We start from the raw sequence: 21,889 nt of genomic DNA, 5'->3' as shown, positions 1-21,889 counted from the left end.
TCAATATTTTTTTCTTTAAAAACCTAACTCGGGGTATGACGAATGTTTGCACAAAAAATTATTCAACAATAACAAATTATTCAATATAACAACAATTGATTTTTATATATATAGAAGATGTAATTATACAAAATTTTAACCCTTTGTAGATGAGGTACTTAATGGAGGGGACCATTTTCGCACCTGACGTAGCACTGATGCAAATACTAGGATTTTCAAAGTTAGAGCAAAATTGGATTATATCTTCTCTTTCTGTGCAGTGAAATATTTTTTTCCGATCTGTTCCGACTTTGTGCCATTCGAGCGTGGCAATACAATACTACTAGCTATCATAGATCGGTTCTCAAAGTGAGTGGAATTAGTGACGTTACGTAAGACTACCGCTAGAGGGTCGTCAAAGCGTTCTGAAAACGAATTGTGGCAAAGCTTTAAGGTGCCCAATCACGGATAATGGGAGGCAACTCACCAGTCGAGAAAAAGGGAAATGCCTTCGGGAATTGTCATCGGAGCGTCCAAAGTAGAGAGCGGGGCGACCTGAGAGCAGTACATCTTAGCGAACTGAAATCCCTTTACTTGATGCACGAACACCAGATGAGGTGTAACAACTGACAAAGAATCGAAATCTTTATCTTCTGCCCCCGAATGTAGCCAGATTTTTGAATTTAGAGTTAGAACCGGATTAGCAGAAATCAAGCAAATCACGCGAAGCTATTACAAGAGCCAAAGTTCCTCATAAAAGAGCCAATTTAATAAATATCATTTACAAAGGGGTTACATAGACTGTTTTTTCCAAATAAATTAAACAAATTGTTATTTTTAATATGACAATTTTTGTTTTCTTTATTAACACATATAATAAATTAAATTATAAAATATAATCATTCTAATGTAAAACAATTACAAATCTATTTCTTCTTTGACATCATCTTGTTTGATTTCTATCTAAAAGAGCAAACAAGAATCCGCAGCAAGATAGGTTACAACACTAAACAAAATAATAAAAAATAAATGTTTATTTTCTGGGGTATTAAATTAATATTCATTTAAAATAGATATCATAGTTGATTATTTTTTTACTGATCTATGGTTTCTTTTCTGTTAAGCAGTAGAACGAACAGTTGGGTTGGACAATAATTTGCATAAATTTAAGGTTATTGTTTTAAAGCAGGTGAGCAAAGGCATAGGGATATTGAAATTGAATACATACATATATACAGTAAAAACAAAAAGTCTTACTCAATGGCATTTAGGATTGACAATATTTTGAGCTCTGTGTAAGACTCCGTTTTCACTTCATATATATCTGGTAGAGGAGAAGAAGAAAAAAAGCTGAATGGAGATTAATTAATTTCCTCCTCTAGAAATGTATTTCGTTATCAATATAATTTTGATTAATTTTGTAAAAATTTCTGTTTTGTTTTATCTTTTGAAAAATACATAACAAACAGTAGCTACATACGATTTAGTTAGAATAAGATATCTTATACAAGAGCTTATACATATATAAAATTTCTAACTAAAAATATATATTTCATTATATCATATATTTATTAGGGGGGTGGAGACACAAAAATGTGTCTAATTTCTGTTTGTTGACAGGAGTTTGTATTTCTATGTCTTCTAAACTCTTTATAAACAAAGAGTGATTAACAAAATGAAAATTTTGAAAAAAAAAACAACTACACAAAATAGATAATTTGGAAAAAAACAAAATAAATAAAAATATCTCATGTAATATTAAAATTAAAAATATCGCATGTTGGATTAGAAAATAAAAATTTATCGCATGCGATAATATTCTAACAAACATAAGGCAATTTTTTGTTGTTACAGCTATTAATATGGAGAATGAATATCGCTGCTATTGCAAATCTAAACAAATATGAATTAACAAAAATAAAAAAAAAAGAAAACCAATTCTAAATTTAAAAACCAATAATTAAAAAATAAACTTAAAAAATAACTATAAAATTACATGAAATTCTCTTTTCAAACAAATGTTGGATGTTGCTGAAGAAAATGGAGCCATGTCTGTTGGTTGTTGAAACTCCTTCTAGTTTATATCGAGAAGTTTTTTGGTTTCTCCTTGTTGGGCGCAGGCGGCAGGTGTGGCATTTCGATTTCAAAATGTGTAATTTAAAAAAAAATTAAGAGATTTTCTGTATGGCTTCATTGTCCTCATATCCTACGTAGCTATAGCTTGGCTATCTAGATTATTAGCCAGCCTTTTGTGTCAGCTTGGCACGTTGCAGCGCCTCAAAGGCCTCAACCTCCTTCTTCTCTTTGGCTTTGTTGCGTCTCTCATATTCGAGGCGATGTGAAATGATACGCTCCACAATACGTTCTGTGGTCATTGTGTTCGACGAATCAATAAGGCAGAAAATGCCTCGTGTCTTTGGTATGGCATAAGGATCAATTTTGCCATCCTCTAAGGCAATGGGTGTCTGACCATGACACACAACATCCACTTTGAAATGATCCAAGAGATCTTCGGTCACACAGTAGGGAGCGCCAATAACCACTTCATTGACATACTGAAAAGAATGGGGGAGAAAACAAAAATACCATGTTAATAACAACCCGGATAATTTTTATTAAAATATAAAAAAATAATATAAATTACATATAATTTTAAAAATGTCTGCAAATGCAATAAAAACTTGTCTTTAAGGGATGTTTGATAGTTCGCCTTTACTTTCAAGGCAATCTGGTTTGCTTTTAGCTAAACTAAAATCCGGCAATGTCAATATTTTAAGTTTGATAGTTTCTCTTTCGAGTTGAGCTATTGGGTCATAAATAAGAGATGGGAGATGGCACTAGTCCCAGGCTTCCAAACATTATTGATCGCATCTCTTTGTGATCCGGTTCTAACTACAGGTCCAAAAATTCGGTTACTTTTACGGGTTGTAGTCAGAAGTCTTTTGGAGTGAGTGGAGAATTTTTGGCACAGCAATTAAATAGTTCAAAGTCAAACGCCATAATTTTTACTTTTTTTAAATTCCATTGAATGAAAGCAAAAAATGTAGGAAATGGCATAAAATTTTAGAATAAGTTTAGATTTGTTCGATTTTGTCAACTTTGGCACGAAATATGGCCTTCAAAGTAGCTTCTTTATTTCTGCTGATGTTGCTGTTTTCTTCTGTCCACTTCCTTGACGTGGGTCTACGCTACAATATAATCAGTTGTCACTGGAATAAGAACATCTGTCGGACGAGTGGCTTAGAAATGACAGCAGTCTGAAGTTGGTTGCAGTTTTTTTCATTTCACCCTGTATATATGGCTTGGACTTTACACTAGTTTGTAAAATAGCCAGAAAACCTTTGATAATCTAAATAAAATCTTATTCCATCACCTCATAACCCTTACCTTGCAGGCTAAAACGCTCAATACACGTTCATGTAGATTCATAATGGGATAATTGCTACCCTTGTAGGAATTCACAACCGGATCTGTGTGGAGACCGACAATTAAATAATCGCCTAATTCCTTGGCCTTTTCCAAAAAGTCCAAGTGGCCAACATGGAATAGATCGAAGGCACCGGCAACATAGACCTTGGAAATGAAAAACAAAAATGATAATAAATTTTCAACTCATTCTTTTGATGGAATACTTACAATTTTATCGCCTGGTTTGGGGGCTTTGCCATCACTGAACTGTATGATCTTTTGTGTGGTGGGCAGGAACTGACTGCAACCGGTCCATGGTGATTTGGCAGATGAATCTTGACCCATATTCGATGAACCTGACAATAATAATTTGCATTTTGATATTGTTTTATTCATGACATTGTCAAATAAAACTTTATCTATGGTTGTTGTATGTGTGGAGTTGTTTTTGTTTGTTTTTTTTTTAATTTAAAAATATTCAATACAAAATCATAAAGATTTTATTAAATAAAGAAATATAATGAAAGAATGACTCAAGTGTTGAAGACATTTACAAATAACAAAAGAAATACAACCAAGACACCAATAGAGTGTGACAATGTTTTACATTGGATTTTTAAAGCATAGTTTTAGGCATAGATAGATTTGTGCAAGAGTTTTGACATATCAGGTGGCAATATTTTTCGTTTTTTAATTAGCATAAATTTAATAAATATACAAACATTTTTGTTTTGTTTTATTGACATTAGAGACAAAGCAAGATTAAGGTTAGGTTGAAACAGGAAAGAGGATTTATTTTAGAGACATTAGGAAGTTATTTTTACGTAGTTTATAGGTTAAGGAGTTGATAGGAAGGTGTTGAATTAGGTGGTAGGTAGTAGTTAGGTAAGTGGAAGTGGTGTTGGGTTTTAGACATAGAATAAAAAAAGAAAAAGAAGAAAAACATAAATAGTTAATTGTTATTTTCATGGCTTTCATGACTTTTAAAAAATAAACATTTGAAACACAAAGATACACTACACTAAATAATTAAATACAAAACTTTCAACATACAAATAATTTGAGATATATAAATAAATTTTAAATAACCTAATCCATAATAAAATCGTAAACAAATACTCAAGACTTTTTCATTTGAGGAAAAGAATAAAATTGTTCAGGTTTGATTTGGCAGCATGCAATAAAATTGTATAGTTATTAATATTAGTTTTGAAGAGAATTTTAATTAATTTAAGGAGAGAAATAAAAAGAATTTTCAAAACAAATTGAGAAAAGAATGTTCTTTCGAGCCAAGCTTTTTAAGAAAATTGTTAACAATAAAACGTTAAAAAGCAACGAAGTTAAATACAACAATTTTAACAAACAAAATTAAAAAATAACCAAATGAACAACAACTAGCAATCTTAAGCATTAAGTATTTGTATTTATATAATTTAAAATACGTTTTCTTTTTTCAATAAAGCATATTTACAAAAGCATTATAATATGGTACTACTTACAACCAACTACTAATTACTGTTACTAAAAAAACATCAAAAACAAAACAACATACCTTCTTTTTCGATGGCATATTCGGCTGAACCCTGATGGAAATGATTTTTGGTTAATAACAACATGCGACCGACTAAATCTGTTGTTGAGACGCCTGCTGTACGTTTAACTTCCCTGGAAAAGAAATGAGAGAATGAGAAAATCTATTTCTTTTGCTGAACAAAATGTAGTTTTGGAGATATTTTGAACAAATTACAACTAAATGGTTCGAAAATTAGAGAAGCGACTTGATCGAAACCCGCGTCGCAGTGGCCAAAAAATGGGTCGTGAGCTGCACATATAGCAATATTCCATTTGGCAAGTATTGAAAAATGAGCTTGGGGTAAAGCCATTGAAATTCCAAAAAGTGCAAGAACTTACACCGCAACAGAAAGAAAATAGACTCAAAAGAGGTGAAGGAGTTGCTTCGCTTGGCAGAAAGTGGTGAACTGCCGAATTTGGTTTTCTCCGATGAGAAAACATTCGTTGTCCAGCAGTTTGTTAACAAACAAAATGATCGTGTTTACTTGCCAAAGAGGTCAGCTGAAAATGTGCACCTTCGGTTGGCCACTAGAACTCACGCGCCGGTCATGGTGATGGTGTGGGCCGCCATAACAGCCGATGCTCGCTCTCCGCTCGTATTAATCGACCGTGGCATGCCGATCATTATAGCGACAATATTCTGGAGGGTGTATTAAACTCCCAACAGGACTCAGCATCATCGAACTCAGTACGCGCCACCCAAGAATGGTTACAAAATGAGGTTCCTTGCTTCATTTTCAGCGCACAATTGTCACCAAAATCTTCGGATACCAATCCGCTGGACTATTGTGTCTGGAGTATTTTGGAAAGCAAGGTTAGCACTAAAAAATATCAAAGTGTCGATCACATCAAGCAAGCGCTTTGCCGGGAATGGACCAAAATATCGCAGATCAACACTTGGGCAGCCTAAGGTGAGCAATTCCAAAAAATCTAAACTCATTCTAAAATTTGACATTCTGAAATTCCCACATTTTTTGCTTTCATTCAATAAAATTTAAAACAAAAAATGTAAAAATGATGGCGTTTGACTTTGTTGCAGTTTTTTATCTCACCCTGTTAAAAAGATAATGATCTCTTGCTCATCTTTAATAATCTATGCTCTTCTGTAAAGATGACCTTCTGGACTTCATGCAAAAAAATGACCTCCTAATCATATATAAAACTGATTTGTCGTCATCTCTATAATGTCCAAAGTTTATCTTTCTATATGACCAGACAGTGAGCAAAATTTTTAAACAAATTAAAATTTTTTTGCTATAAAAATAGTTTCAAATACGTAAATGAATGTCCAAACTTACTTATATCTATTGGCCTTCTTTACCAAGTGATATGTGTCAACACCCTCTGCGGTCATTGTAATATCATCTAAAATTAAAAATAAAATATATATTATTATTTTTTCTTTTTCACACACACAGCACAACGCTTACCTCCATGCACACAAAAGTCACAATTGTGTTCATCCAAAACCTCCAATGTTGTTACATAGGGTGCCCCTAAGACGACTTCATCCACCCATTTGATGCCTTTTACCATTTTGACACGTTCCTCTTCGGTAAATACGGGTGGTCCCTTGTGTTTGGTTATCTCCTCATCGGTGTGTATGCCAACAATGACTTTATCACCAAGGGCTTTGGCTTGTCGCAATGAGTTGGCATGACCGAAATGGACCATGTCATAGCTGGAAAGAAAAAATATATGAATAAAATATGTAAGTATCAGTGTAAAAAATGTAGAAAAAATAATGATTACAAAACAATTTAAAACGTAATTAATAGATGAAATGTCGTTACAAGGAAAAACATTCCAGGCTCTCTGTAGACAATAGTTATCAAATGTGTGGTTGATAACATTTGTGACACTTGCAGTAATTAGAACAAAATACTAGAAATCGATTGATTCCAACACAATTCAGCTTCCTTTTAATTAGCAAAACTGGCTTTTCCGTTCAGTCAGTCTACAAGTTCAGGGTTGTTCAGATTGTGTTCTAGGTAATGTTTTTTGTTGATGAAACAATGCAATTAACAAAATAGTTATTTGTTGTCTGACGGCTCGAAAAAAACCAAATAAAGAAACATGTTTTTTGTTTGATTGAGCCGGAACTTCATATCTTCCTCTTTGCTAACTAGACATAAAAAATCCCAATTCTACTATAGAGCAATACCCCATGTTAAAATGCATTTCGATGGCTTTTTGGGTACATTTTCTTAAAGTTTTGAGTAGAATATACTAAAAGTGTCACCATTACCATTTAGGATACCTAAGCTTTTTACCCAATCTTATGCAACCCTATTAGACATAATAATGGGTTATTATTTCTAGTTAAAAAACAAGTAAAAAAGCTTTAAGTTCGGCCGCCCGAACTTTGAATACCCTCCACCATTTGGAACGAATTTGGCAATTCTCAAAAACAATAAAATCCGTTAAAAATTCTGTTCTAATCTTAAAAATACCGAATGTAGCTATTATTATATTGTCCCTAAAAATCCCTAAACGTGGACCTGCACAGACAAATTTCTGTCTTGGGCTGTAGTATACATTACGACCTTCAAACACAAAATTTGAAACAATTCCGGTGAATTATATCCCTAAAATCATCAAAATACCGAATATCAGGGGGTACCTCTATATAGAGGCTATACAAAGACATGGACCTGCACAGGCATTTTTCTGTCATAGGGTGTAATATCCATTACGAACTTCAAATACCAATTTGAAACAATTCCGGTGAATAATGTCGCTAGTTAACATTATCAGGATTATTGTAATGCTTTGTAATACTTTATTTAGGCCATGAAGGCTTCTGTGTTACAAGTGAATATATAAATAAATAAATAAAAATCATCAAAGTACCGAATATCGGGAGGTGCCGTTATATTGGGGCTATATGGAGACGTGGACTTACACAGACATTTTTCAGTCTTATGCTGTAATATACATTACGAACTTCAAATGTCAAATTTAAAACCTTTCCGGTGAATAATGTTGCTTAAATCACCAAAATACAGTAAAAAGGGAGGTGTCATTACATGGGGGCTATACCATGACCCAAAAGTCCTGCAGACATAATGCGCATTTGAGTAAAATTTTATCAACCTACTTCATTTCGTTCGAAAGCTAGAGTGATTTTCACAGACGGACAGCTGGACATCGCTAAATCGATATAGAATTTATGCTGATCAAGAATATATATACTTTGTGGGGTCTAAAATGTATATTTCGAGGTGCTACAAACGGAATGACAAACTTAATTTATCCTCCATACTATGGTGGAGGGTATAATTAAGCAATTTTGTCCATAGTCAAGAAATATTTTTAATTTGAGGTCTATTTTAAAAATAACTTTGGCTGCAAAGACCAAGTATTAGAATACTTGTCTCTCTTCTAAAGTTTTGATTTCTTAACAATTTTATACTTTCTTCTCCTTTGTTCAATTAAAAAAGGAAAGTTTTAATTAAAATAAATTTAAACAAATTCTATACAATCATTCGACAGGCAGTTTGCGACGTAAGCACTCAAACAAGTTGGCCAATTAAAATTCATATGCAAAGTTCTTTCAAGCAGTATCGAATCAATTTCTCCAAATGGAGCCCACAAGTCGAATACCTTGAATGTTAAGCCCACTTTCAAGAAGAGGCGTTTTTGGGTTTATATTTTGACTAAACAAAATGTCCAGGATCCAAGTATAAGCTGGCGAAGATACTACGCCATAGTTTGGGTTAAAATACCAATGGTTTTGTGATGCTGATACCATGGGTCAAATGGCGTTCAGTTAAGATATAATGCCAAAAGTTGGATGAAAATTCCTTGCCAATAAATTATTTAAATCCTTTGCATGTCATTCAATCTCTAATTAATGCAATTCTTGTCATGGCAAGCGGCAAATTAGAGATTTCAAAAAATAAAAAAATTATTGATTTCAAATACTTTTGTTTAAAATAATATTTATAGTTTCCGTTAGTATACCGACTAGTAATTGTTAGCGTAGCCAATAGTTGCAAATTGAAAACATTTTCTCTAGCACCTTGGTCACAGAATACAAACTTCCTTTAACAATAATTACAAAGAAAATTCGATGTATTCCATTTTAAGTGCAAGCGCAATTACCTAAAATTTGTGAAGAAAACTTATTTTCTTTCCCCCTCGATATGATTCGAACTCACAACCTCCAGAAGGCAAGGCAAACACACATACCCCTGGACTATGTGTTGGAATCGTAAAACCTGTGTTGTTCATTCATAAATGACAAGATTAGCATTTATAGGAATCCAAAAAACCCCAAGTGTTCACAGAGAGAGAGATATAAAGACGTAAACGAGAGACTAAGAAGAGAGGGAGTGGAGTGACCGTATTAAGCGATAACTCTGGCCAACTGATGATTGTGTGTCAGAGAATATGAAAAAATAAAAACAAATAACAAAGAAGAGACAGAATGAAAAAAAAAAATAAATAAAAACAAACAGACCCCAACAAATAACATATGATGCGGTCCAAAGTCCGTAGCACTTTTAATTTAACCCAATATAAGAAATATATAAAGCAAAACAACAACAACAAAATATGCAACAATAAATACACCAACTAAAGCAAATTGGTACCATGCTAATAAAAATTTTAAATTTGTTTGAAAAAACGTGTCTGGGGGTTTATAAACGGTTTTGTTGTTAGTGTTGCTGTGGTATATCAACAAAAAACGATAACTATTTAGCCACTTTGTTTGTTTTCCTGTTGGTTTCTGCCTTAAGATTGGTCCGGCAATTGTTATATTTAATTATGGCGCGTCTGCCTGCCATATGCATTATTTGAATATTATTATGAGCGCTGAATATATTAGTTTGCTAAAAGATTTTGCAGCAAAACAAAATCGATTAAAAATTAAACTAAAAATAAACAAAAAAATAAATTCAAAATATTTCCACAATATTAGAACAATGTATTTCCGAATTTAGCTTAAGATGAATAAAACAAATTCTCGTGATAAATTATAGGGAAATAATTTTGAAATTATTTTAATGACCCATTTATGCAATTTAGCTTCTAAGCGGAATTCTATAATTTTGTAGCAAAATCGGTTTTATAAATTATTTAAATAATTAAAATTTGTTTTTGAAATTCAGCAAGATCTGCAAACAGTATTTTAATGATGAATAACAGTGTGAGACTAAATGGAATTTTTCCAATATTTAGGGGGAAAATCTAGCAGGATATGGAAATAGATTTAAAAACAACACTTAAATTTTTTGAAAATATTCGGATTGTCGTCGTCGTCGGCAATAGTGTACATAAAAATTTAAAGTCTCAAGCGAGTCAACAAAGGTGTCTTTATGGAATATATGGTTGAAAAACTTACTTTAAACGGGATCGTAATAAAACAAAACACAAAATTATTTGTCATAAAATTCTACTATAGGTCTTAGAAGACCTCAAGAGTCTACAGGGTGAGATGAAAAAACTGCAACCAACTTCAGACTAGCCCGACGTCAAAGAAGTGGAAGTGGAAAACAGCAACATCAGCAGAAATGATTCGAAAATTAAAGAAGCGACTTGATCGAAACCCGCGTCGCAGTGGCCGAAAAATGGCTCGTGAGCTGAACATATCGCGATATTCCATTCGGCAAATATTGTAAAATGAGCTCGGGGTAAAGCCATTGAAATTCTAAAAAGTGCAAGAACTTACACAGCAACAGAAAGAAAATAGACTCAAAAGAGCTAAAGAGTTGCTTAGCTTGGTCAAAAGTGGTGAACTGTCGAATTTGGTTTTCTCCGATGAGAAAACATTCGTTGTTCTGCAGTTTGTAAACAAACAAAATGATCGTGTTTACTTGCCAAAGAGGTCAGCTGAAAATGTGCACATTCGGTTGGCCAATGGGCCAAAATGCAGCGGGCAGCGTTTCGTGCCAAAGGTGAAGGTTAGAAAAAAAATAAACTTATTCTAAAATTTGATTCTATTTTCGAGATTTTTTTACTTTCATTCAATAAAATTTAAAAAAAAAATGTAAATATTTTTGGCCTACTCTTTCAAACATTTTGGCTGGTATCTCACAAATAAATGCTTCAATATTGTCTTCCAATGCAATTGGAGCGCAATGAACTTTCTTAGCAGGGCCATCATGATGATGTCTTCCAATGTGTCAATCGTCTGTATAGGCATGAGCTTTAACTTAGCTTTACAAAAATAATGTAAAGGCGTGCTCGATTTAGGAAGTGAATTGACCGGTCCTGAACAGGAAATAAAATGTTCGCCAAATCCGCTTCTCAAAAGGGCCATTGTTAGGCGTGCTGTGTGGCATGTGGCACCCCGTCTGGTTGAAGCCTCATGTGAGACAAATCGCTCTCTTGCATTTTGCGCCATGAAAGTTTGATATCATTTCACGGTAACCCTTACCATCCACAGTTACGTTACGAATCGCGAATCGCTTCTTGGAGGAGATACGGTTTAATGCTAAATGATGCCACCATCATAGGATTCAATGTTGAATCCATTGGTAGCTTTTTCAATACTCTGGGTGATCTTCAATCCAAAGTTGACAATTCTGCTTATTTTCGCAGCCATTAAGTCAAAAATAAGCTTCGCCCATAAAATGGAAGAATACAATTAATTTTAATGACAAAATCATAAAAATTTTCAAATTTAATATAAAATATTAAATTTTAATATTAAAAATGCATCCCTGTTGCACATCGTTGAATGGGTATTCACTAAACGGAATAGCTTGTAGTCCCCACATATGCATGCATTCATTTACATAACAATACTTATAGCACATTTACACTTTACAAGATTTAGTTAACCCATTGGCTTAAAATTGCCAATTCGTCAAAGGAATCCTCACAAAAAATGTACCCCTATCAAAAAATCGAATATAAACATATTATTAGCTACGCTTAATATTGTTTAAATTGATTTCATTCAGCAAGGACAAATTGATAGAGTTACAAAGTATTAGGGAAACATTTTATTTCTTGTATAGCTACAACTACTACAAATCTCACATATGACGTCCATTTCTTGTTTCGTTAAATAATTTTGTTTCTTTTTCTGGTGCGATTTCTTATCGCAAAGGAAGTGCAACAAAAAATGTAATATTTGCTGCCCGCCCTATCATAAATTATAATTCCACTTAATAATGTTAACAATCCTCATTCGAAAGGCTAAAAAGTCATCTAATCATTTGCTCCAAACCAACAACTATTATAATACATATTCCAATATATGAACACATATATATTTAAAATATATAATCAAGAACCAGAACCCACATGAGACCAAATGGCAAAAGTGTCGTATCAGGCGAAACAATCAAAAGCATTGACGTAATTGAAAGCAACCAAAAAAAAAAAAAAAGAAATGGCACCACCAACACCTCCAGTAGCCAAAAAAATACCCCTGATAATTTGCTTGTGAAACGTGTACACACAAATAGATTTCGTTGCAAAATTTTGCCCTCAAAATGGGGCCACACTTACGTCTGATTTCAAAAGGGAAATGCTAATAAAGCAACGTAACTTAACTAGGTGGTCATTGAACTTGTGATGACTTTGCCCATTTTTTAATTTTACAATTTTCAAATTCGGTCGCGAAAGACCCCCTTTTTGGAATAGCAGCAGAATACGATTGTTTTATTGTCAGTAGTTTTAGGCTCCGGGATCAAATGAGGAGCAGCAGAACATTATCGATAAGCATTTGTTTTTTGTTGTTGGTTACGCGACTAATCGACCACCAATATGTTTAGTGGTTAGTCTCACGCTTCAAATTAAGCAATGCTTATCTTTAAAATGTCTGGCGATTTTTTTCTATGATTCGTTGTCATAAAAGGAAAAGCAAATGGTATGGAAAGCAGGGCAGAGTGGGGAAATTAGGTTACCGCCAATTTTTTTTTTTTTTTTTTTTTTTTTTTGCTGCCTTCATTGTTGCTATCTTGACATTGCCAGATTAGATGGTATGCCAAAATTCATTATCGGGGCATTTTTTTATTTCGTTTTCAATTTACAGCCGTCTACGTACTACCTTCGTAGCTCTAGCTTTAATTTTTCCACATTATCTTGAGATTTGTTCAACCAGTTTTCCGATTTTAAATTTACCTTGGATTTTATGTAATAAACAACAACAAAAATTTAGATAAATTCAAATTGTTGCTATGTTTTGAAATAGTCTACTCTTTTGGGAAGGTGGTTGGTTGGTTGCTAATTGCTATGGGTATTATGATAAATTTATCGATGTGTTTGATTTTTAATTAACATTGGTGGTGTTAGAATTCATTCGGTTAGGTAAAAAGTTTCTTTTGAGTTTATTTTTATGTTTATAAATTGCTTAAATTTGAATTTTCAACATAAAAGGGTAAATATAACATCTTCTAAAACTTCATGGTTATGGAAATTTATTTTAAAGTATTAAGAACTTCATAAACATGGAAATAGCAAATTCAGCTGAGCTGATTATAGCAGAATGGCTATGTAGCTAACTGGGATTTCTTGAAATAAAATTACATGATTTGGAAAACATGATTTTTAAACCAAAAACAAGTTAAAAAGTATCCGTCGGTTTTGCCGACAGATGTTAACTCTGAGTCAATGTTCGATTATTTAAATATATTTTAACTTCTGTTATGGCTTTTTTATTTGTTGACCCTCTATGGAGTAGGTTCATATCTCTATGGAGTAGGGCTATCTTAAAGCCTATACAGACGAGCCCGCTTAATTTCTTGCATTCTTGCTAAATGCTTAAGATACCGGTCGAAATGTTGGAAAGTGTATGCCAAAATTGAACTAATCTTCAAACATTTTTAGAAGTTTGTGTTTTTTTAAATAACTTTTTTGAAGCTCTCAAAAAATAACCCTTTACAAAGTTAGATTCTTATTTTAAATAAAATCCCAGTAGATATCTTTTAAAATACCAATGAAATAATAATCGCGAAAACAATTAAAAATGCAGATGTGCGTAGAAGTGGCGATTTTGCAATGTTGGCGTTACTGAAAGTTAACGAAAAATACGAACAATAAGCACGTTTTAAACAAACCAAATTTAACCACAATAACTGCGCCTGATAGTACTTGAAATTTTAATTTGTTTTTTATTCAAAGTCTAGTGAAAGAAATGATAAGTGCTGGAGCGAACATTTTATACCCTTCGCCTTATGAAAACTTGGCATATGGTCAAAATGGTTATCCTCAAGGTCCCTGCAATCTGGAAATTCGATTATTGTAAGACAGGAATTTAGAAATATTTTTTGACAGGGTTTAAACTACCATCAGAGAACCCGAAATGTGAGAATGCATGAAATTGGAGATATTTAAGAGAAAAAAAGATACATTGAATATTTTTCGGGGGATTTTACCCACTAGAAATTTTTACCCACAAATTTGGTTGGATCTTGGGAGGCACAACTCTGCGAAATACCGTAAATCAGGAGGTACCTTTATTTGGGATCTATGTCAAAAAGTTAACATACGTTTGATATTTCCGAAAATGCAAGGAGCCAATCTACCCATAGAAAACCCGAAATATTTGAGACAGATTGGGTTAGAAATTTGGGAAATCTCCAAAATGCTTAAATTCAGGAGTTGCTGTTAGATGATATAATATTTTATATAATTTATAATAATAAATTAAAGACGGCTTTCTTATATTTTTCATTTAAGCTTTCCCTTCGGATATTTTGCTTAGAATTTAACCGCCCAATCAGCTGTTTTCTGTCATCCTCCTACATCTCTTCTTCCGTACAATCTGATGGCCAACGTTCAACATGAAATTGCTGTTGATGTCATCAACTTTTGTAAAGTGAGAGAAAAAGTCGTATGATTTACTCCCTTGTTGGCGGCATCTCTCTCCTAACAAAAGCACATGGATGTAAACAGAGATGGGAGTTTAAAATTACTTAAATTTAAGAATTTACTTTTTTATTTTTAAATTCCCTGTGCCTTACTTATTATTATTTTTGAAACTCAATACAATGAATGTATACAATGGCCTGCATAAAATCAGCTAGCAAGCCCTCCTGACAACTAAGTTTGCCGTCAAATTATGGAATTGGGATTTGAAATCATAATAGTTTAAAAACTACAAAGGTTAGGTGTATCTGTTAACCCTAAAATCTATAACAATTGTTACTGGAAGCCGTCTGTTAACACGAAAGTTCTGAAAAAGAGAACGATTTGAGGGTGACATTTTTGACAGTTCTTACACTGAGAGTTAGCAAATTATTGTTGGAAAAATTTCTTCTTGCAATCAAATTATTATTCTCCTTCCGGTGAGTAAGCTATTTAAAAACGTTGGGCGCATTTTTAACTTCTGAATGTTTAATTTCCTTTTCATTTCATTTTCATTTCATTTCATTTATTTACCTTACAAAGAAATATAAATAAGCCCACAGGGCCCATAACTTATATTATCTATCTACAATACCCTAACATAATACAAATTCAATGATTAATTCAAACTTAACAAATAACATATTAAACCTAATAATTTATCTTAATAATTCACGAGAAGCTCGAACCCTACACCTCGATTCACCATCACCAACTAAACAATAGTCTAGTAGAGCAGTGAAAAAGTGTAGCAGAAACGAGCTAAAAATAAGAGATAACTATTTTATTACTCACAAAACAGAGTATAAATAGTAACTCACATTATACCCTACAAATAAAATTAAGAAGATAATATAGTGGCTCCCCAGCCCAAACAAAAAGAAAAGCAAAAAGAAAGACCCATAATAAACCGACGCAACCACTACAAAAACATAGCCTACATATTTAGGCGAAGGTATTCAATTACTTTAACCCTAAACAGATAATTGGTATGGGCAAAAGTACGTAAGGCCAAAGGAAGCTGATTCCACAATCTCACCGCCCTAACCACAAATGATCTCTCACCAATGGAGGACGAAAACCTTGGACACAACAATTGAGGATTTCGAGATGATCTACAAAACACAAAGTTGTCACGAAGAGGCGAGTCAAAATTGCACATAACACTGTAATGAAATTGAAGAATACGAAGATCAACGTAGCTGCTAAATGCCAATCCCAGGAGATCATTAACAAAACAATAGCACACAAATTGTTAGTTTTGACAAATCAGCTGATTTCCGTCTTTTTAAGTTTTCTTGCAAAAGAGAATAAAACTACCTTTCTCCTCAGACAATTCCTGCAACAAGAAAAGTAACCAGAATTTATTGTCAAAATTAGTCGTCTTGTCCGATCTTCTGTGTACCTTGGGTATATATGTACCAATCATTTATATTTTTTTTTTATCTTTCGTTACTAAACTAAACCAATGCTTTCCATCCCTGACACCCGCATTCTTTTAGATTTTTTTCTCACCCGCCAATTGTTCTCGTTCTTATATTTAGTTTTAATTTTATTTTTGTTCATCTCTCTCACGCAGCATCCACAAACCAGTACAAGTTCAATGCCATAATTTCGGCATCGCCTGACAAATTCTTTCTTGTTAACGATTGGTTGTGGCCACAGAATCACGTGATTTTTGTGAAGTATAACTACAATACCGACAATGAAGACAACAACAATAACAACAATGTCCGGTTACAATTGAAAACATCCCCCGTCTATGTAAACAGGAAGAGAGGACTCACCTAACTGGAGTTGTTCTCATTTATATATTTGTTTACATTTTGTTTTTGTAGAGTTGTGAGTTGTTGTGCGAGAGATGACTGTTGCAGTGCGTGGTGATGCCAATGGTAAAGAAAAGAAATTTGGCTTTCTTCCACAAAATCAACACAGTGGGATAAAAATAGAAAATACCTGGCAAATTTGAAATAGAAAAAGGCGGATAAAAGGAGACTAGAAATATATAAATAGGAAACACATGAAGATAGTTTACACTCGAGAAAAAAAAACCTGGAAAACCTCAATTTGAATGTAAGGAAATTAATATGATAGAAGTGGTGTGAGAGGCTCGATGCTACCCCAATCCATCAACTCAAATATCATGTGTGCTAATGTAAGTGCTAAATGTCATTGGAATAGGTCTGGTGGAGATTCCCTTTTATACCCACCAACATATATAGTATTTAGGGTATATTAAATTCTCATTCCGTTTGTAACTCATCGAAATAATTCTAGAAACAACAAAGTATAACTATTTTTAATCAGCGTAAAATCTAAGACGACCCGTATGTCTGTTGTAATCACTCTAGAGTCAAAACGGAGAAAGAAAGCAAGCTAAAATTTTAGTAAAGAGTAAAGAATCGACTTGATCGAAACCCGCGTCGCAGTTGCCGAAAAATGACTCGTGAGCTGAACATATCGCAATATTCCATTTGGCAAATATTGAAAAAAGAGCTCGGGGTAAAGCCTTTAAATTTCCAAAAAGTGCAAGAACTTACACCGCAACAGAAAGAAAATAGGCTGAAAAGAGCTAAAGAGTTGCTTCGCTTGGCCGAAGTAGTGAACTGCCGAATTAGGTTTTCTCCGATTAGAAAACATTCGCTGTCCAGGTGTTTGTAAAAAAACAAAATAATCGTGTTTGCTTGCCAAAGAGGTCAGCTGAAAATTTGCATCTTCGGTTGGCCACCAGAACTCAAGTGCCGGCCATGGTGATGGGGTGGACCGCCATAACAGTCGATGGTCGCTCTCCGCTCGTATTAATCGTCCGTGGTATCAGAATAAATGCCGAATATTATCGCGAAAATATTCTGGAGGATGTATTGAAGCCTTGGCACGCAAACATTTTGCCAGCAGTCCTTGGACATTCCAACAGGACTCAGCATCATCGCACTCAGCACGCGCCACCTAAGCATTGTTGAAATCAGGTTCTTCGCTTCATTTCCAGCACACAATGACCGCCAAAATCTCCGGATACCAATCCGTTGGACTATTGTGTCTGCGGTACTTTGGAAAGCAAGGTTGGGACTAAAAAATACAAAAGTGTCTTCGCCGGAAATGGGCCAAAATACCACAGATCAACATTCGAGCAGCGCGTATGGTTTCATTGGCCGTTTGAAGGCCATAATTCGTGCCAAAGTTGACCAATTCAAACAAATCTATACTTATTCTAAAATTTGATGCTATTTCCGATATTTATTGCTTTCATTCAATAAAATTTAAGAAAAAAATGTAAAAATTATGGCGTTTGACTTTGTTCCATTTTTTTATCTCACCCTGTTTAGCCTTTCCAAAGTGCTACAAAATATATTATAATCTTCCTAGTTCTGCTCACTTGGAGGTATATTCATTAGCTTTTGAAAAATGATATTGTCCATATGGATTTAGTAGATCCCGGACTTTTGGGTCAAATTTCCGGGTATCCCTGCCCGTCCTCCAAGAAAATCATTTCCATAAATCAAGATTAAAACACCTACCTCTGCAAAAAAAATCAAAAAATCCGAGAGAGTACCAAACTATAGCTGTTCCTGGTTCTTTGCTATATCCACTTTAAATCGATGAATATTTCCAATTTGTCATTCCGTTCGCAAGACCTTGAAAAATTCCACGCAGATCATGCAAAAGTTACGTTTCTTGGAACATATGTACGAAATTTAACGATTTTTTTCTATTCTCCCATTCGCAAAAAAAATCTAATGTAAATTGCGACAAAAATTTTCCATTTCGAGATTCACAGCGATGTTGTCATAACCGCAAAACCATAACCCCCCAGCAGCCGCCAAGCAATCAACCAACCTTGACATTGATAAGTAACAGACACAATTATCGGTCAAATAGAGTGCAACTGCACCCATCGACAGACGGTGATGATGATGTTGGGGGGGGCATTGTTTTTGTCATATGGATAAAACACTAAACCCCCTTTAAAACAACAAACATGCACACATTCCATTTGACACACATAGGTATAAAGACACAAAAAATTCAAAATTGCTTTTTCAGCTAGCAACAGCAAAAGATTTTGTTGGAAAAAGAAAATGCGCAAAAAATCAATAACAGAAAACCAGCAATGGAAAATTTTTTCAAACATCAACATCATTTGCCGGCTGGCTGACAACAGATTGAATGCAAAAAAATGCATTACAATGCAGATTGTGAGCAAACTAATCTTCGTCGTTGAGCCCCTACTTCTCCTGTCACCACCTATTTTTTTTTTTTTGTTTTTTGTTATTTTCTTTACAATTGTATCCAATTTTGCCGAGTTTTTTTCTTTTTCGTACTTTTTTTTTTGCTAAATTTTTGTTTGTTTATCTTAAATTAACATTTTAGCACATGTGCTGAAAACGTGCTCAGTTTTGTTTTTTTGTGTATTTCTTCTATCTATGCGGTGCAATATATACAACAATAAGGCAGCAAAACAATAAATAATCCCAACAACAATAATAATAATAAACAAAACGAGCGCCAACGACAAAAAATTTATGTAAATTTTTTGTATAATCATCAACGTCAGAGAGTCATCAGCAAACTTGCGGCACAGAGCAATAATGTATAGCTGCTATGTGACATTTATGTCACAGTGGGTCATTCGTAAGGCCATCGAGAACATAGGGTATCCACTTTGCAATTTGGCAATGCAAAATTTCAATAAACCGGGATTGGTTGTGTATGATCTGATCATACATTTTAAAAGATTGCATTTTTTGTTTAAATACTAAAATAAGAATTCTTCTCTTCAGTATTCTTTCATTGCCAAACAAATATTTACATTTTCTGCTGTTTACTTTAGTTTATTAGAATCTACCAATATTCATCATTCTCAACAAACATCTTCCACTGTGTTTCTTGTAAAATTTCCATAACAAGTAAAGAACAACAACAATGTTTAGAACACATGATGTAACAACGATTTGACAACCTAGCCATGCGGCTAGAAAGGGAGTGATTTGGAGAGAGAGAGAGAGAAAACCATTTGTGAAGAGAAAGGGGGAGGCGAATAACAAAAATCTTACAACCTTTCTTAACACAACAAAAAAGGGCGTTTATCCATAACCAGAGAAAAAAAAAATACCATAAAAGAGAGCAACGCCAACAAAATACAAACGAAACAACAACACCGAACACAACGACAAAATTCTGACGTTTCAACTTTGAGTCATTTGTGGAAATTTTCGTCATCGATTCACGAAATTATTTTCAAATTGGCATTAAAAAAATGCTGGTGAGAAAGAAATTATTGGGTATTTTCCTCCAGGCAAAAGTGACTCACCATCCATCACACCATACACGAATTTCCTTGTTAGGTTCCTTCTGGCCATTGACCACCGCCTCTGTATTACCGTTATTCATTTTTGTATCACTCATTTTTTTCTTCTTTCCCTTTTCGATTGGTTGTTGAATTTTCTAAATATTATATTAAATTTTTTCACTTATTTTTGAAAGGTAAGTAGAAAAAATTTCACTTGATAGCTTCTCTATGGATTGTTGAGTTGTTTCTACTTTTATTTTCTTGTTGTTGCCTTTTTTCAAACAACAATCCTCAAAACGAAACGTCGACAACGGTAGGTAATAAAGTAATAATTCAAAAGACAGAAAAACTAAATCACAACAAATGTTGAACGAAGAGCGACCCACACAATAACGCGCTTGTTTCTCCGTTTAACAACTAAAATATTACTGACTGACGTCGTTTTGAGACTGAACGTGTAGCTGAGTGGTTAATTTCTTATAAAATAAAAATTGTTTAGGTTGCCACAAAAAAGACGGATAAAGAGAGAAAGAGAGAGAACAGACGCGTGCGCCAGCTACAAGAAAATTATTTAACAAATGAATGTATAATAACAAAAGTTTTATTTGGTTCTTTCCCAACGGGGATGAGCAATGTGTGAGATGAAATGATACACAATTTGGTACGTGTGTACTAAAGGGGCAAATGGTAGAAGTATACAGGTAAATGCATCGACGCTTGGGAACATTGAAATATCAAAAAATTTAAAATTTTTTTTTCAAATGTAAATAAATTTTTACATGTTTTCTTATACGATGTTATTCGGAGGTTATTAGAATTCGCGTTTTTTTTTTTAATTTTTTATAAATTTAAATAATTTTTCACTCAACATTTTCAATTCCAAAATTGTTTTAACAGTTCAGCAGCTGTGTCGATTCGTCTACCTATATTCTTCTACTATGATATATGCGAAGGCTGGGGTTATGTGCCGACATTGCAAAAGTATAAATACAGGTAGCTGCATGGTAAAAGAGTATAGATAGCCGCGTCGACAAATCTGACAGGATAATGAACTGTGAAAACTTTTTTTGGAATTGAAAATGTTGAATGAAAAATTATTTAAATTTGAAAAATATTAGAAAAACGCGTATTACAATGACCTCGTCAGCAACTAGGAGTTTGGAGTTAAATTTTGTTATGACATTTTTATATACATACAATATTTTTGAAGCCTTTTAAATGAAGTCTATTTTAGTGCTATGCAACATTATTCAACAATTTCAGACATAAATATTGGAAAGTTACTGTTCGAAAATAAAATTTGATAAGCTGTAGAGCTCAAATAAATATGTACGAATTTTATAAATTTGTACAAGCATTAAAATATATCATCGTCTGTTCACTCGGCTAAAACGAAAATAGCAGTAGCCGAAATCAAAGTTATTGCTTTTTTCGTACGCTGAATTTTTTGCTTCATTGTTGGTTAGGTTGTTGTTCTCCAATCGGTTGTTCCATCTCCAATCATAACAAACTAAAAGAGAGCGTATTGTCCTCTCTTTGCAAAGTACTCAACAACTGTATATAATTTTATTGGATTATTGTTGTTGTTTTCTGTATAAAAACATTGTTCATTTGATTTATTGTCTGACTCTCTCTCTATTTTGTTACGAAGGATAGGGGTTCCAATGCATATCTCAGTTAATTGGAAATTATGGAAATATTCCGAGACTTTCAGATCCTGGTTGGTAATAGAATACATAAAAAGCTTTTTTGACTGGCTTAAGTCATCGGCTGGCTTCCTGGTAGAGGCACAAGGGAGCATAGGGCCAAAATCGAACTAAGTCGACATAAAAATCC

At 33.6% G+C, this 21,889-nt stretch overlaps 2 protein-coding genes across 4 annotated transcripts in view; one reads left to right on the top strand and one right to left on the bottom strand.

Moving 5' to 3' along the window:
• Positions 1–1,339: 1,339 nt before the first annotated feature.
• LOC101895775 (ethanolamine-phosphate cytidylyltransferase) lies at positions 1,340–20,527 on the bottom strand. 3 transcript variants are annotated; one of them, XM_020036148.2, is made up of 8 exons: positions 20,075–20,527; positions 6,390–6,640; positions 6,258–6,324; positions 4,940–5,052; positions 4,477–4,512; positions 3,616–3,743; positions 3,367–3,552; positions 1,340–2,534 (listed from the first exon to the last, which is right to left on the bottom strand). In XM_020036148.2, the coding sequence occupies exons 1-8, from the start codon at positions 20,167–20,169 to the stop codon at positions 2,217–2,219; spliced, it is 1,194 nt and encodes a 397-aa protein (XP_019891707.1). In that variant the 5' UTR covers positions 20,170–20,527; the 3' UTR covers positions 1,340–2,216. The 3 variants fall into 3 exon arrangements, with proteins under 3 accessions (XP_019891707.1, XP_005181836.1, XP_005181838.1); XM_005181779.4 differs by lacking the exon at positions 4,477–4,512 and having other exon boundaries at positions 3,616–3,806; positions 20,075–20,526; XM_005181781.4 differs by lacking the exon at positions 4,477–4,512 and having other exon boundaries at positions 20,075–20,524.
• LOC101895369 (ectonucleoside triphosphate diphosphohydrolase 5) overlaps positions 10,047–21,889 on the top strand; it is a 30,321-nt gene continuing 18,478 nt past the window's right edge. Inside the window, exon 1 of the mRNA XM_059130019.1 lies at positions 10,047–10,059. The gene's annotated coding sequence lies outside the window, so the exon portion shown is untranslated. The remainder of the gene's footprint in view (positions 10,060–21,889) is intronic.

Source organism: Musca domestica, unplaced genomic scaffold (genome assembly GCF_030504385.1).
Source record: "Musca domestica strain aabys unplaced genomic scaffold, Musca_domestica.polishedcontigs.V.1.1 7, whole genome shotgun sequence".
NCBI lineage: Eukaryota > Metazoa > Arthropoda > Insecta > Diptera > Muscidae > Musca > Musca domestica.
This window is presented reverse-complemented; position numbering and strand designations above follow the sequence as displayed.

Excerpts from the sequence above, each read along its gene's own strand:
- LOC101895775 (XM_005181779.4), bottom strand. The coding sequence starts at position 20,169 with ATGAGTGATACAAAAATGAATAACGGTAATACAGAGGCGGTGGTCAAT. Across the intron at positions 6,641-20,074 it reads CGTGTATGGTGTGATGGATG|CTATGACATGGTCCATTTCG; the intron begins GTGAGTCACTTT and ends TTTTCTTTCCAG. Across the intron at positions 5,053-6,257 it reads AAGAAGGCCAATAGATATAA|GGAAGTTAAACGTACAGCAG; the intron begins GTAAGTTTGGAC and ends TTTCTTTTCCAG.